At 42.6% G+C, this 12,979-nt stretch overlaps 1 protein-coding gene across 2 annotated transcripts in view; it reads left to right on the top strand.

Annotated features, from left to right (window-relative positions):
* SLC38A1 (solute carrier family 38 member 1) overlaps positions 1-12,872 on the top strand; it is a 42,569-nt gene extending 29,697 nt beyond the window's left edge. Inside the window, exons 11-17 of one of the 2 annotated variants that reach the window (XR_004981788.2) lie at positions 320-399; positions 1,561-1,661; positions 4,795-4,913; positions 5,423-5,564; positions 5,673-5,770; positions 6,803-6,990; positions 10,121-12,872. Coding sequence is in view for 1 of the 2 variants with exons in the window: in XM_036400339.2 (XP_036256232.1) it covers positions 320-399; positions 1,561-1,661; positions 4,795-4,913; positions 5,423-5,564; positions 5,673-5,770; positions 6,803-6,904 (642 nt within the window). In the remaining variant the exon portion in view is untranslated. Of the gene's footprint in view, positions 1-319; positions 400-1,560; positions 1,662-4,794; positions 4,914-5,422; positions 5,565-5,672; positions 5,771-6,802 lie in introns of both variants that reach the window. The other variant, XM_036400339.2, reaches the window with a different exon arrangement.
* The last annotated feature ends 107 nt before the right edge of the window (positions 12,873-12,979 follow it).

Here is a 12,979-nt window from a genome sequence, read left to right as displayed (position 1 = left end):
GCTGGGCAGGCAGACCCATCCCAGGGGGCAAAGCCAGCAGCAGCGTGGCAAAGCCAGCTCTGTGCTCTGTGAGCACAGTCAGTGCTGCGCTGATGCCACCAACGCAAGACTTTGTCCTCCTGTTGAAAGCGCGCTGGTTTCCCCATTTCGTTAAACACATGCTAAGTGACAGGTCTTTTGCCTTCTCAGAAAGGCTCTCAGTGTTTGTTTGAAGAGTCCAGCGAGCTTGGAGCTGAGGTAGTTGAACATGGAACATTTCTTCAGACCACTGGGGAAAATACTTCTTCTTAACTTATTTTCTGAAATTCTCTCTGAACAGACCGTGTACGCTTTGCCCACCATTGCTTTTGCATTTGTGTGCCACCCATCAGTCCTCCCGATTTACAGCGAACTTAAAGAGTAAGCCTTTTTTATTTTTTTTAAACAGTTTATTGTTTTGACCTGTTTTACATGGAAAATGTTAGCACAGAGATGCTCTGAGTCATTTGTACCACTCAGAGGTGTGCTTTAGTAACACTCATCAAGTGTGGCTGTCAGCTAGGAAATCTGTCCTCCCAGGCATGCTGTGCCCCTGGAGCAGGGGCGAGGGAGGTGGAGAATAATGCAATACTTGGGAGTTTTCCCTGGAAATACACAGCAGCCTGGGGAGAGCCAAGTTCTGCCAGTTGATATTTGGCACAGGAGAGGCGTGTGTTCCGCTAACAGTGTTTGTTCCACAGCATTAGTGCAACTGAAAGTCTGTTGCAGTACCAGGAAAATAAAAGTGCTTTCAGCCTTACTGATACTAAAAGACCTTTGTTGGTACTGCTGTCTCACTGACACCTCCAGCTAGGATGGGCTGTGGGGAGCTGGAGACCAGCTCTGCTGTGACACTGCTGACAGCCCTGGGCAGCTACAGTGGGGTCCTGGGCCATGGGGGAGCCCCAGGGGAGAGATCAGGGTCTGTCAGACCCATGACTGCCCTCAGACACTTGCTGGGTGCTTTAAATTTCAAGTCACTTGAGCAGGTTCCAGGTACCTGTTAGGGCAACCTTGTGTGGGTTTAAAAGTCTGAGTTTAGGTACTGGAGTGCTCATACTTAAGAATAAATATCTAAAGATTAAATGTTTACACTTAATCTATTTTACAGGTCAGCATAAATCCAGTATTTTCTGCCCATGGGGACACAAATATTTCTCTGCAGTCATTCAAAACATTTTGGGGCTTTTTTCCTCTCTTAATAATTTTATGCTTCCTTCATTTTGACCTTTTAATTTAATTACCAAAGTGTTTCAGGGTCATCCTGTCTCCACATGGCTTCACTGTTTAAGCAGGTACAGACATGGAGCAGATCCACAGGTCACACCCACTATTTTTTCACTTAAGCCCCAAGAAGGGTCCTTTTCCCCAGTCCTTTTCTTCCTTGTGCAGCTGTCAGTGAGTTTCTGTTTTAAATGAAAATGCATTCATGAGTCTCCCCAGAATTACTATGCTTATGCAAACACCTAATACATTTTGAAACAGCTATGGAAAAATCCAGCCCAACCATTCTTATGTGTTCTTTTCTTGTTCTTTCTCCAGCCGTTCACAGAAAAAAATGCAGTTGGTTTCAAATATCTCATTTTTTGCCATGTTTCTGATGTACTTTATGACTGCCATATTTGGCTATTTGACTTTCTACGGTAAGTATGGGATTCTTTACTGATTGGAGTAGAAAGGGGATACATGTAAAATCAACAGTGTATCCCAGCTGGAAAAGAAAGTCCCATTCACTTATATTAAAATACTTTTCCAAATAATTTTCCTTGTAGTTCTCATATTGTAGGTATAAATCCTTTTCTCCTCTTTCTCTGTGGATGAAATGCACAAGTGAAAGTATTATTTGCAAAAGGCATTTTCAAAATATGAGGGAGAGATCTGTTTTACAGAATTGAGGATTAGCTGGGCCCCACTAAGATTTTATTTTATTCCAAGGTCCTCACCTGAATGATGTGTGCATTGGTAATGGCTGAAGCATGCATATTTGCAAAAGTTGAGACAGATTTGAGAGCAGGTCCTAGGAAATAAGTAACAAATTGGCCATCACAGCTTTTTCACTTTCTTAGTAACACTTTCGTCATAGAGGCAACAGACCAAATGTTTTCTCTGTGTCCCTAGAGCTGACCTCTTAAGGTCTTGGTTAAACAAACTGGCAGTGAAGGTGGGGAAGCTTTGAGTGTTGTCCCAGCTCAGCCACCGAAGGATGATTATCTCAGTGTTTGAGACTCCTACCCTGTCTCTTTCCATGCATATCAATTCAGTAAACAAACAAATTATATTGTATCACTAAAGGATACAATATGCATGCCCTAAAGGCACAATTCTTAAGTAAAGTAAGATAAAATATGAATGTTGCCCAGGAACTCTCATATTCCAGTATCATGAGAATGTTGAAAAGTAGTGTTTTTTCCATGGACCGTTAAGGGGTTACAAGACAGGTGACAAAGCTGATGTTTGCCTTTTACCTCAGAGTCACCCATCAGTCTTCACCACCCTATTCTAAGTGGCATTTTTGTTACAACCTCCTCATCATGATAAAGTCCCTTGTGAGCCATCAATTGCAAGAGAAAAAAAACAAGTAAATATGAAATGTGGCTTTTTTTTTCCAAAGGTGTACCAAATCTCATATTTGCTTTCTCAAACTCTCATTCTGATTATGAGGCCTTGAGTATACATGTGTTGAAGTAACTTGAGGTCATCTGTTCTAATTTTCCCAATGAACCCACAAATAGGCTGCAAGTGACAACAGCATCAGCCGTTCTCATCCAGCTGCTCCCATCTAACACATTTTCGTAGAGATGCATCAAATTAGCAGCCCCAGGGAGCAAGTGGGTGTAAATCAGCATGGACCCCTTCGCTTTGGCAGGGAGGAGATTCTGATGTGATTGCCCCAGGGATCTGAGGAGGCAGATCTGTGGCGCTCCTCTCTGGGAAGCTCCCACATCCCTCAAGGACGAGGGTCTGGAGTCCATGGAGGAGGTAGGGGCTGCGTCCTTCTGGCCCTCCTGAGGGGGAATGGCGGAGGAATCCCTGGGGTGTCTTGTGTGCCTCTCCCCACATTAGGCATCCCTGCTCTCCAGCACTGACAGCCCATAGGTGGAAGCTGTGGAGAGCTCTGCTGGGGCTTCTGCAGTGTCACTGCAGTGACAGGCTGCAAAAAAGACACTGAGGGAATGTAGAATTCCTCCATAAAATTCCTTCATTCTTCCCCTTGAGACCAAAAAGACCTTACCTTTCATATGTTCACTTACAGTGTTCTAACCCTCTTCTCTACCCTTACCTGGGTAAGAACAGTATTTTTATTGTGACCATTTCTTCTTTACACCAATAGTACTTGTCTGTTTGCTGTGTTCTCAAAAGTGTTGCAGTGATGACTATATTTACATTGCAGAATTACAGAAAAGAGGTGTTTTTCTTCCCCTAAAAGGTCACAGTGTGGTTGGGCTCTGTGGTGTATCTAGCTGAAAGGAAAACAGACCTTCAACTGTAAGCCTTGCCCTTCACTTCCTACCTGGCTGCAGCCCGTGAGCGGTACAGAAGTTGCAGTCTGTGCTTGCAGGAGCAGAGTAAGCTCTGTGTTGCAGAAGCTGTGCATGTGCCCGGCTTGAAAACCCCACTCCTGATCTGCAGGGAGGTGGGAGAGCGTTTTCTTTCTCCTGGTGGGGATTCAGGCACTGCCTAGGTGGTGTTGACCTGTGGTCTCTACCCAGAAGGGCGCCCTGGGGGGAGTGTAGGCATTTTGCCACAGAACAGAACCCTCTGCCTCCAGGAATACATGAGGTTTTCCCAAGTGCCAAAGATGGTAAATTAGATGTGGCCACTGAGTTCCCTTTAAGAGCTGTTATGTTTTACCACCAGCTTTCTAAGATTAGCAAGCAGAAACAAGGGCCTAAAAAGGGGCAGCAAGTGTGTTTGGTGGCATGCTTAACAGCCACCCCTTTAGGTTATTGCTCCTGGATATTTAAAAATTACAAAGCAAACATGTAGGTCCCTCAGCAACTTGGTTTTCCTGCTGGTTAGTACACGCAGACCTGCTCTGCACTATTTATCACAGCTTCAAGGCAACATTTTGGCAGGAGGTTGTATTAAAATATTGCCAGCACCTCCCTGTTAAGCACCCCCTGTGATTTGTCTTGGCTGCTGGGGCTGCTGGCCAGCGTGGAGCTGAGCTGCAGGCTCTGCTGGCAGCCCTCAGAGGAGCTGCTGAAGGATTTGAGTGCAAATGTCAGAGTGTCCTGCTGAGAGCTGACCTGAGATAGGCTTTGTTCTCAGTTGAGAACAGGGGCACTGCTTTTTGCTGGAAGTTTATTTGCTGTTTTAACGAATTTAGCTCAAGACCTTGCAGTTTATGTTAAGTTCAGCCATTGCAGTGCATGTGTTTATTTTTATATCATTTGGAACTTTAAAAAAGTCCACAGAACCAATTAAAAATAGCTAATTTCACTTCACCTATTTTTGTATAAATGTATATATGTAAGCAAGCTTTCGTGTATGTCTCACTGTTGTCTTTTCTACAGTGAAAATTACCTTAGACTCAGGCATGTGCTGTCATGAATTGAAATGCATTCCTAAATCAGGCCTCCAAAGAATTAATCTGGAATAATGGGATCATTGGGATTTTGTTTAAAGTGCTGTATTAACTCAAGGATGTTTCATTCCATACTCTTTTGTTTACAGATAAATCACTTGTTGTTCAAGAAGGCTGTTGTTAAGCAATGATTTTTGTGGACTAATTGCCTTTTTGCCAGAACACTTACCTTACTGTCTTTCCCATAGAGAATGTGCAGTCAGATCTGCTTCACAAATACCAGAGCAAAGATGACATCCTCATCCTGACTGTGCGCTTGGCTGTGATCGTGGCAGTGATTCTCACTGTGCCAGTGTTGTTTTTCACTGTAAGTAAAAAGGCCTACATGGTTTGGAAGTTCGTAACAGCTGTACACAGCACATTTCCTCAAACCACAATCCAGTGGTGGCTGAGACAAGAGCGTTGCAGCTACAAAAAGAGCTTGAGCTTGGATTAGTCTTTTCTCATGCCAGATGCCCACTAACTTCTGGAGAAGTTCTCTATACGGTAAATAAATGAATCACTTTTGGTCTTAAATCTGTTTTAAATTGAATCCACAAGGATCCTCTCTTATGTCATATCACTTTACTGGAGCAGGCTCAGAGGTGAAGTTCTTTTTAAAGTGCAGAAGGATTCAAAAAGGCATGTTAGAAAGAGAGGAATATCCTACTGCACATGCACATGTACCTACAGTTCTGGAATAAAAATTACCTCAGGCAACCCAAAATTTCTGACAGTTCTATGCAGCACTTGTCACATGAATAACCAATTAAAATAAACATGGGAAGCTCATAGACTGTTCTTGACAGAAAACTTCCTCTCTCTCTCCCACTACAGGTGCGTTCGTCATTATTCGAGATGGCCAGAAAAACAAAATTTGACTTATGCCGTCATATTTTTGTTACTTTGGTTCTTTTGATTATCATCAACCTGTTAGTCATTTTTATCCCATCCATGAAGGATATTTTTGGAGTTGTAGGTAGAGTATCCTGGTTTTGTCCTCCTAATAAAAAACAGTTGCTAATCAGCAACGCAATAATTAGCTGTTGCTGACAGTTAACAAAACTCTTTCATTTGAATTTTGCAGGGGTCACTTCTGCCAACATGCTGATCTTCATTCTTCCTTCATCGTTGTATTTAAAAATTACACAGCAGGATGGATCAAAGTTGACTCAGAGGATTTGGGTATGAATTCCATTCCCATCGATGCAACACCTCCATCTTGTCATTCTCTTTAATGTGCTAGGTGCAAAGCAGACCTAATCTGAACATATGTGTGAGCTCCTTTACATTACATTCCCTCTGTACTTCAGTCAGCTGGCAGCTGTGCTTGCCCTTCTCCTTTGCTTACCCTGGGAGTCCCCTGGTGGAGGGGCCGTGCCATGCACAGCATCTTGTGTTTGGGGAGACCCTTCTCTGTGGGATGAGGTACTTCCCTGGCTGGCAAGCAGAAGCAGCTGTCAGCAGGGTACAGGGCGCCCACTTCAACAGGCCTTTCAGTGCAGTAAGCTCTCTCTGCTTCTGTGTGTTGATCCAGAAAGCATGCAAAGTGCTCCATTTGCAGTATTCCTCATGGTTTTAATGGACCTGAGTCAGACCTAGGGTGGTTCCACACGAAGAAGCCAGCTGAAGTGTTATGTTAGCTGTTTGGCATGCTTGAGCAAATAGGAATGGACCTTGGAAAGATTTCCTGTGAGCTCCAGAGAGTGCTGCAGCTGAAAAGATGCAACACTCCTGTGTATTCCCAGTCTAATGGGGCATGCACTGGAATCATTGTACAGTTAGACCTTTCTTCTCTGAGCAGACAGGTAGGAAACTTGTTTCACTTTGGTTGCATCCACAGATCCCATGATGGAAGGTCTGAACTTAGATGAACACATATCCGACAGGAAGAATATACTGATTACTGTGAGGCTTTGGAAAGAGCAGGTTGATCAGTCCTAAAAACAGACCCACTTAATCATCTTTAGAGGTGATCAGTGTTTAAGAAGGGAATTGAAAGGAGAAAAAAAATTAGTTTCGTGTTCAGCAAGTAATTATTAATGGCACTAATCTGTTTAATTATCTGTTGGTCTTGTCTTTACCAGAAGTGCTAGCTCATTTTAGCTGATGACTTTATTACATCAGCTTGTACATATTCTTAAGAGAAGTTAACATACTTGAATTAATTGTCTTTTTATTTGTTAATCTTCTCTCCTTTTTATTTTGTTGTTTCAGGCTTATCTTTTTTTGGCACTGGGGGTATTGTTTTCCCTGGTGAGCATTCCCTTGGTCATCTATGACTGGGTACAATCAGGAGGCAGTGCTGAAGGCCACTGAAGTTCACCTTCTTCTCAAAAGAAGATACCCCTGTTTGCTACACACCAAAATCGCAACCATCCGTTCTGTTGTCTGTTCCACCTTTTGTGAGTTTACTCAAATCAAATCCAAATAATGATTATCCAGTACTGAAAATACTGTCATGGGAGTATTTTCTTGCAGAAAACACCCATTCTTCCAGCAGGCGTGTTACTCTCTGATCAGCAAAAAGTCTGTGTTAATTGTCCATGAGATTATATAGGGCATCACTTATAGAAATTCGTCGCAATTAGTCTCCCCTCTTCCACACATGAATTGCATTGTTCCATTATTTTCCTTAGCCCTCCAGCCACAAGCTCTGCTCCTTTAGGGCAGCAGTGCTTGTTGCTATCAATTCCAACTGGAATGTTGTCCGTTCACATCCTTCCCCCCTCTTTTAGCCAAAACTCTGCTCTCTAATTGTATGTATCTGGTTTGTTGGTTTGTTTGTTCCAGGCACCATTTGCCTCACTGGGTTAAGTGTAGCATTCTGGATACAGGCATGAAAAGCACCACGAGAGCGTAGCTGAGTGCTGTGTAAGCGTAGGTCCTAAATCCGGTGCTTCTCTGATGTTTTGGGGGCAAACCAGGCTTGGTCCATTCATGGCTCTGGGGAACAGACTGTGTGTGTCTGTGTGTGTGTGTGTGTGTGTCTTTGTGATGTGGACCAGGGAGCAGGAGAAGGACAGACACCACCACCAGCCACTATTCCTCTGTCACACTTGAGCTGGAAGTTGACCAGAACTTGACCCCAAACCATGAGTACTTGAGTCTGAAGAGAAGCAGGCATTTGGAGATTTCCATAAGAAGTCTGCATTTTCTTCAGCATTAAATTGTTTAGTAATGCCCCATTGGTCTCAGAAAAAAAAATACCAAGCTCCAGTTTATCAAAACCTACGTATTTAATCATACCTCATGCCCTTTCCATACCTTGTAGGGACTGGCTCCTCTCGTGTGTCTAACCCTCCTCCCACTGAAGTCAGTGGGGTCTTTGATAGCAGTGGTAGCAGGATTTGACTCACTCTGCCAAACTACCAGATTTCTAATGGAAATTGAAATCTGCAACATTTATTTAACTGAACAGAAATACTTTTTATATTTAAAAGATTTCATTTACATTTTTCATTAGTTCTGCATACCAATTAGAAGATATTCTACTAGCAGAAACACTGTAACTTGCAACAGTTGTCCACAGAATAAGCATTTGCCTAATGCCTTATAGCTGGTGTAGAGAACCACATGTAGAGACTCAAAAGCTAAGCAGATGATCACTCACTGTCCTGAGCAGGCATCTTCTATTAGTGCACTGCCAGCAGCATAAACATGTTCACTTTATGTCATTCACCATGTGAGCTAAGGAGTGTCTCAGAATATGAACGTGGCTCCCCTGAAAGAACTGATTGCTGGAGGGATCCCCGCTTCATGCCCAAGGGCTGTGATGCCCTTGGTATGCTCAGACCATACCTGTCCATATGCAGTGACCCTCTTGTTCTCAGTAGCTGCTTCATTGACAGCTACCTTTGTAACTGTGGAAGCAGACCATCATCAGCTGTGAGGAACCTGTCATTGCAACTTACTCTTTTTAAGGTTAGGGATAGAGCATTTGGGATCTTGGGATTTCTGTGAGCTACTGAATTGCCCCAGTTGCCATTACCTTGTAATGTAACACCTCACTATCACTTCAAGTCACTGAGAGTTGAGATCACAGAACGCATCTCAGGACTCTGAAAGTTGGTTTCTAAAGATAACATCCAGAGAGGTTAGTTTTGGGCCTTCCTAGAAATTTGGGCATTGAGATGCAGATTGTTCATGCTGCAGAAACTAAGCCTACTAAGCCCAGACTGCCAGATTTGTACCTTAGCATGGGCAGTGAGGTGCTTGCCTCTGATGCTACTTCACTGTGATCCAGAAATACGGCAGAGTGGATTCCACAAGCTTCCAAACTACTTGGAGTAGCCCAGCAGCAAGAACAAAACTGGAAACCTCCCAGCAAGGTCTCTGGTGCATCATTCTTTCTCCCAAGCACCCCCTAGCCCAGCCTTTAACATACAAACTGCTGAGCTACCTGGAACCCATGCACTAAGGTACAAGGGACCTTCCTGTGGGTGGTCTCAGACCCTTATCTGTGATGGTGCAGGTCACTGGTTCTTTCTGTGCTGTCCCCTTATGGGACTGATCCCTGCCCTTATTCTCAGAGAAGTCCTTACCATAGCCTACAAGACCAGATGTTAGGCAAGCTCTAGGGAGAAGAGCCTGTGCTTTGTTCCTATTCTTTGTGCCTCATTCCAGGCATCTTCTCAGCCTGGGATGTAAATTTATGGTTTTCCTTTTGCAGGCACCCAACCCTCAGTGGTCACTGCAGCAGAAGCCCAGCATCTCACTCCACTCTCTGACTCAGCTTGCTGAGGTTGCATTTCAGGTTTTGAGGTGCCTTATAATCTCTCTGGATCTTATCCTAAAAACCTAACTCAGACCTGAGAATGCTGTGCAGTGTTATCCTTAATATGCTACCAGGCTCTCCTGCTTTCCTCTCCCTTTGTCTTTCTTCTACTACTGATTAATGAGCAGCACAGTGCTGTGCACTGGGGGGTTGTGAGAGACAAGATCCTGGGAAAGATTTTCCAGTATCCAGGTATGAGCTAGAGGTCTGATCTGCTGCACAGGATTCCAGCAAGATCCCATATGTGACATCTCCCTCCTCCTTCCCCCCACCTCCCCCAATAGTCTGTAGTCTGCTGTTTGAAATATGAACCATTGAGTTTTGGCACCCAACTTCCTTCGACTTGAAGGGCTGTTGGGTCAGTGATTGTTCATCTTCCTAAACCTCCTCCATCACTATTCCTCTCTCTTCTCTTTGCTATTCTGCCTTCTCCTTTTCCCCAGTTTATTTGTATACTGGAATTTTACTGAATAAATAGGGAGAATGAGCTGAGTGTGCATAGAAGTGAAATTACCCAAGGTACTGAACCACCAAAGCATGTCTTATATACTGAAAAATAGATACCCAAAATATTAAGTCTTTAAACAGACTTTGTTTCTGGGTCTCATTAAAAAAAAAAAAAAAGAAAAAAAAGAGGGAATTTTGCTTAGACTGATTTACTGGCATCATATTTATAGATATTTATGGAAAGGAATCATGTGTTTTTTGATGTCTGTGGTAATGAACGTGAAATAACGTGCTTTTTGTTTTCTCATCAGGTTTATACATTCTTAACAGAATGCAATAGACCCTGCTGTAACTGTCAACATCAGTGATGGATGACAATATTTGTATGAGGTTATCTGTAAAATGTACTGCTGTTATTCAGTTCATTTGGAATAGTGAACCTGTAGCCACGATTGTTCGAGTTCCCACATTTTAGTTAGGATTTTAAGAGCACAGTGAAATGCTGTAGGAGTTTCTCTGTTGTAAAATTAATAGGAACCAGAGTACCATATCTACTTAGTAGGTGATAGCATGCTTTCTTTTCATAGAGAGTTTATCACTATTGTGAGCACTGCAAATGTCATAGACTGGATGCAAAATTGCTCCTAATAACTGCAACAAAAAACTTTACATTCTTATTTGTGTAGTAGCAACAATCAAGTGGTGAGGGACAAGGAAGGACTAATTAGAAGCAGGGATTACTAATAAGATTGTAAGAGTTAATCCTACACTTAAAAGACAGCCTTGCTGCCTCTCCTAGTCCACAACACATTGCAAAGAAAATAGTTACGGGCTTACAGCAGCCGTAATACAGCTGCCCTTCTCTGTCCAATGGCAAACATGCCTAGGTAGTAAAACACAATAAATTGTTATTTGGGAACAGTGTCTCGGGGCAGTGACCTCTCTGGGTGATGCATGCTCCTGGTCAGAGGGCCAATGCCAAATCTGTGCACCAGCACAGACCTTTTGTAGAGCTGACACAGACCAAGGGGTGCCTGGCACACGTGCAAGCCTAGGCCACAAGAGCTGGTGTCATCCTGCGAGGTCAGGGGATGGGAATGCTCATCCACTCCGAGGGCTGCTCTTCTGAGCCACATATGAACCCAAAGCCTGTGCTTCACCTGAAATAGGTCACACATGCAAGTGTGGGTTGGATGGTGTGTGGGTTTTGTCTGTACATCTGCCTTACAATGCATAAGCGCAACACAGCTCTCTGATATTGAGTATTAAACAGTAATAATTAATGGTATGTCTAGTTTAAATTTATACATCTCTTTGCTTGAACCTTACATTAAGGCTAAAGAGCATCTCAGTCAAAACAAAACTTTCATGTGGTGGTGTCCCACCTCCAATCCTACTGCCCCACCCCAGTGCCTGTAGGAGAAAGGCACCACAGAATGTACTCAGCTCCATCAGCAGCTCCATGAGATGGCTTTATCAGCTGACGCCACGGTGCTTTCATAAACAAATCCCCAGAGCCCTTGGCGTCAGAAAATCCTTATTTCCTGTAACGTACAGCAAAGAATGTTTTATTTGTATCTAATGTAAGGATTTCTGTAATGAACTGTGAAAAAAAAAAGATAATGAATTAATAAAAGGTACTGGGCTAGAAAGTTTAGAATTCACAAATTGTACACATACCTATGTTTCTGAAGACAAATCTATGCAGTTGTGTTGTAGGAAATTTCAATTTTATGTACATATATATTGTAAATAAATAGGATGCTGTATATTTTTGCAGTTGGTTATCCCCTATGAATGGAAGTGTTGAGATAGGCTCTGCATATTAAGAATAATTTTAATAGAAATACAAATACTTTAGCTTCTTAGCAAAATGTATATCCTTTTCTTTCTCCCAAGAGTTCACAAGTTAAATCCTAAACTTGAAATTATAATTACATCCCTAAAGTAAAAAGAGAAATAAAAGGTCCAGTTAAATTGCTAGGATTAATTCCAGTGCATGACTCCCTGTTTTCTCAACAGCAAGTCTACCAGTCTTCCTGTTGGGTAAAATATCTCCCTTGTTAAAGGGCCCCTTTGGTACCCAGATCCCTCTTACCTTCTCAGCTGGGATCAGTTGGGAGGAAGGTGCTGAGAAGGGTTTATGGAAGAAACCATGGCAAACTGCAGCCAGCAGTTTGACCGAGCATTATGCTGTGTTTTATCCAGGCGTGTATTTACCCAACTAGTACAAACAGAAGTCAGGGCAGAGCTTCGGCATTTCCATTTTCAGCCACCAGAATGCCAGTAGTTCAGAAAAAAAAAGTATGATAAGCCAGGGTTCAGCAGCAACCAGAGCGATTGGTGCCATTTCCAGCCCCCTCCCTTCCTGCAGAGTCCTGCGGCTGGTCTGCCTCATACTCTGCTGCTCTCATGAGACCAAAATGCTGGCACCTGAGGCTGCCAAGAGCTTCCCTGGCCAGGGACTGCTTGCACATCCCACTCTGTGAACAGGCAGAGGTCGTTGGACTGCTGAAAAATGGAGGTTAAGAAATGCATCTAAAAATAATTGTGGGTTTTTTCCATGTTTACTTTATGAGCTTGGATGAAAATGAAACTTGAAATAACATTTGCTTTTATCATGAGCACAAATTTGAGGGGAAAACCCTATATACAGTCAGTTCTACAGAACTTTTCAAATTAATACCAGTGTATGTTTTGTTTTCAGTGTTATAGCCAACAAAATATAAACTGAAAAGGTATTTTTCCACTAGACTTGAACTTTTCATTGTTTATATAAACCTGGTTTTAGTGTCCCAACATATGCTAAGGCTCACACAGATCCAGTATAAACAATGTTGTTTGAATGATGTATGCTTCATACAAGCTCATGTCTAATAGATTGTTGAAGTGAGTCATTGGTAATATTTTGCTCCTTTTAACATCACCTCTTAACTTTGTGCTGCTCATATCCAAATAAACAACACAGTTTTTCAGTTTCTATGTGTAAATAAAATGTATCAAGTTCTATGATCTCTATATTACCTCTTGGTTTTTAAACATTAAAATTGGGATCTTAATTAATGTTGAGACCATACTCATTCTTCCAAAGGGATGACGATGTATCATTTTAATGGCTTGAACAACAAATGCTCTCTTACTCTTTATCCAAGTATTTTCACTGAATTTAG

Source organism: Molothrus ater, chromosome 5, assembly GCF_012460135.2.
Source record: "Molothrus ater isolate BHLD 08-10-18 breed brown headed cowbird chromosome 5, BPBGC_Mater_1.1, whole genome shotgun sequence".
Classification (NCBI taxonomy): domain Eukaryota; kingdom Metazoa; phylum Chordata; class Aves; order Passeriformes; family Icteridae; genus Molothrus; species Molothrus ater.
This window is presented reverse-complemented; position numbering and strand designations above follow the sequence as displayed.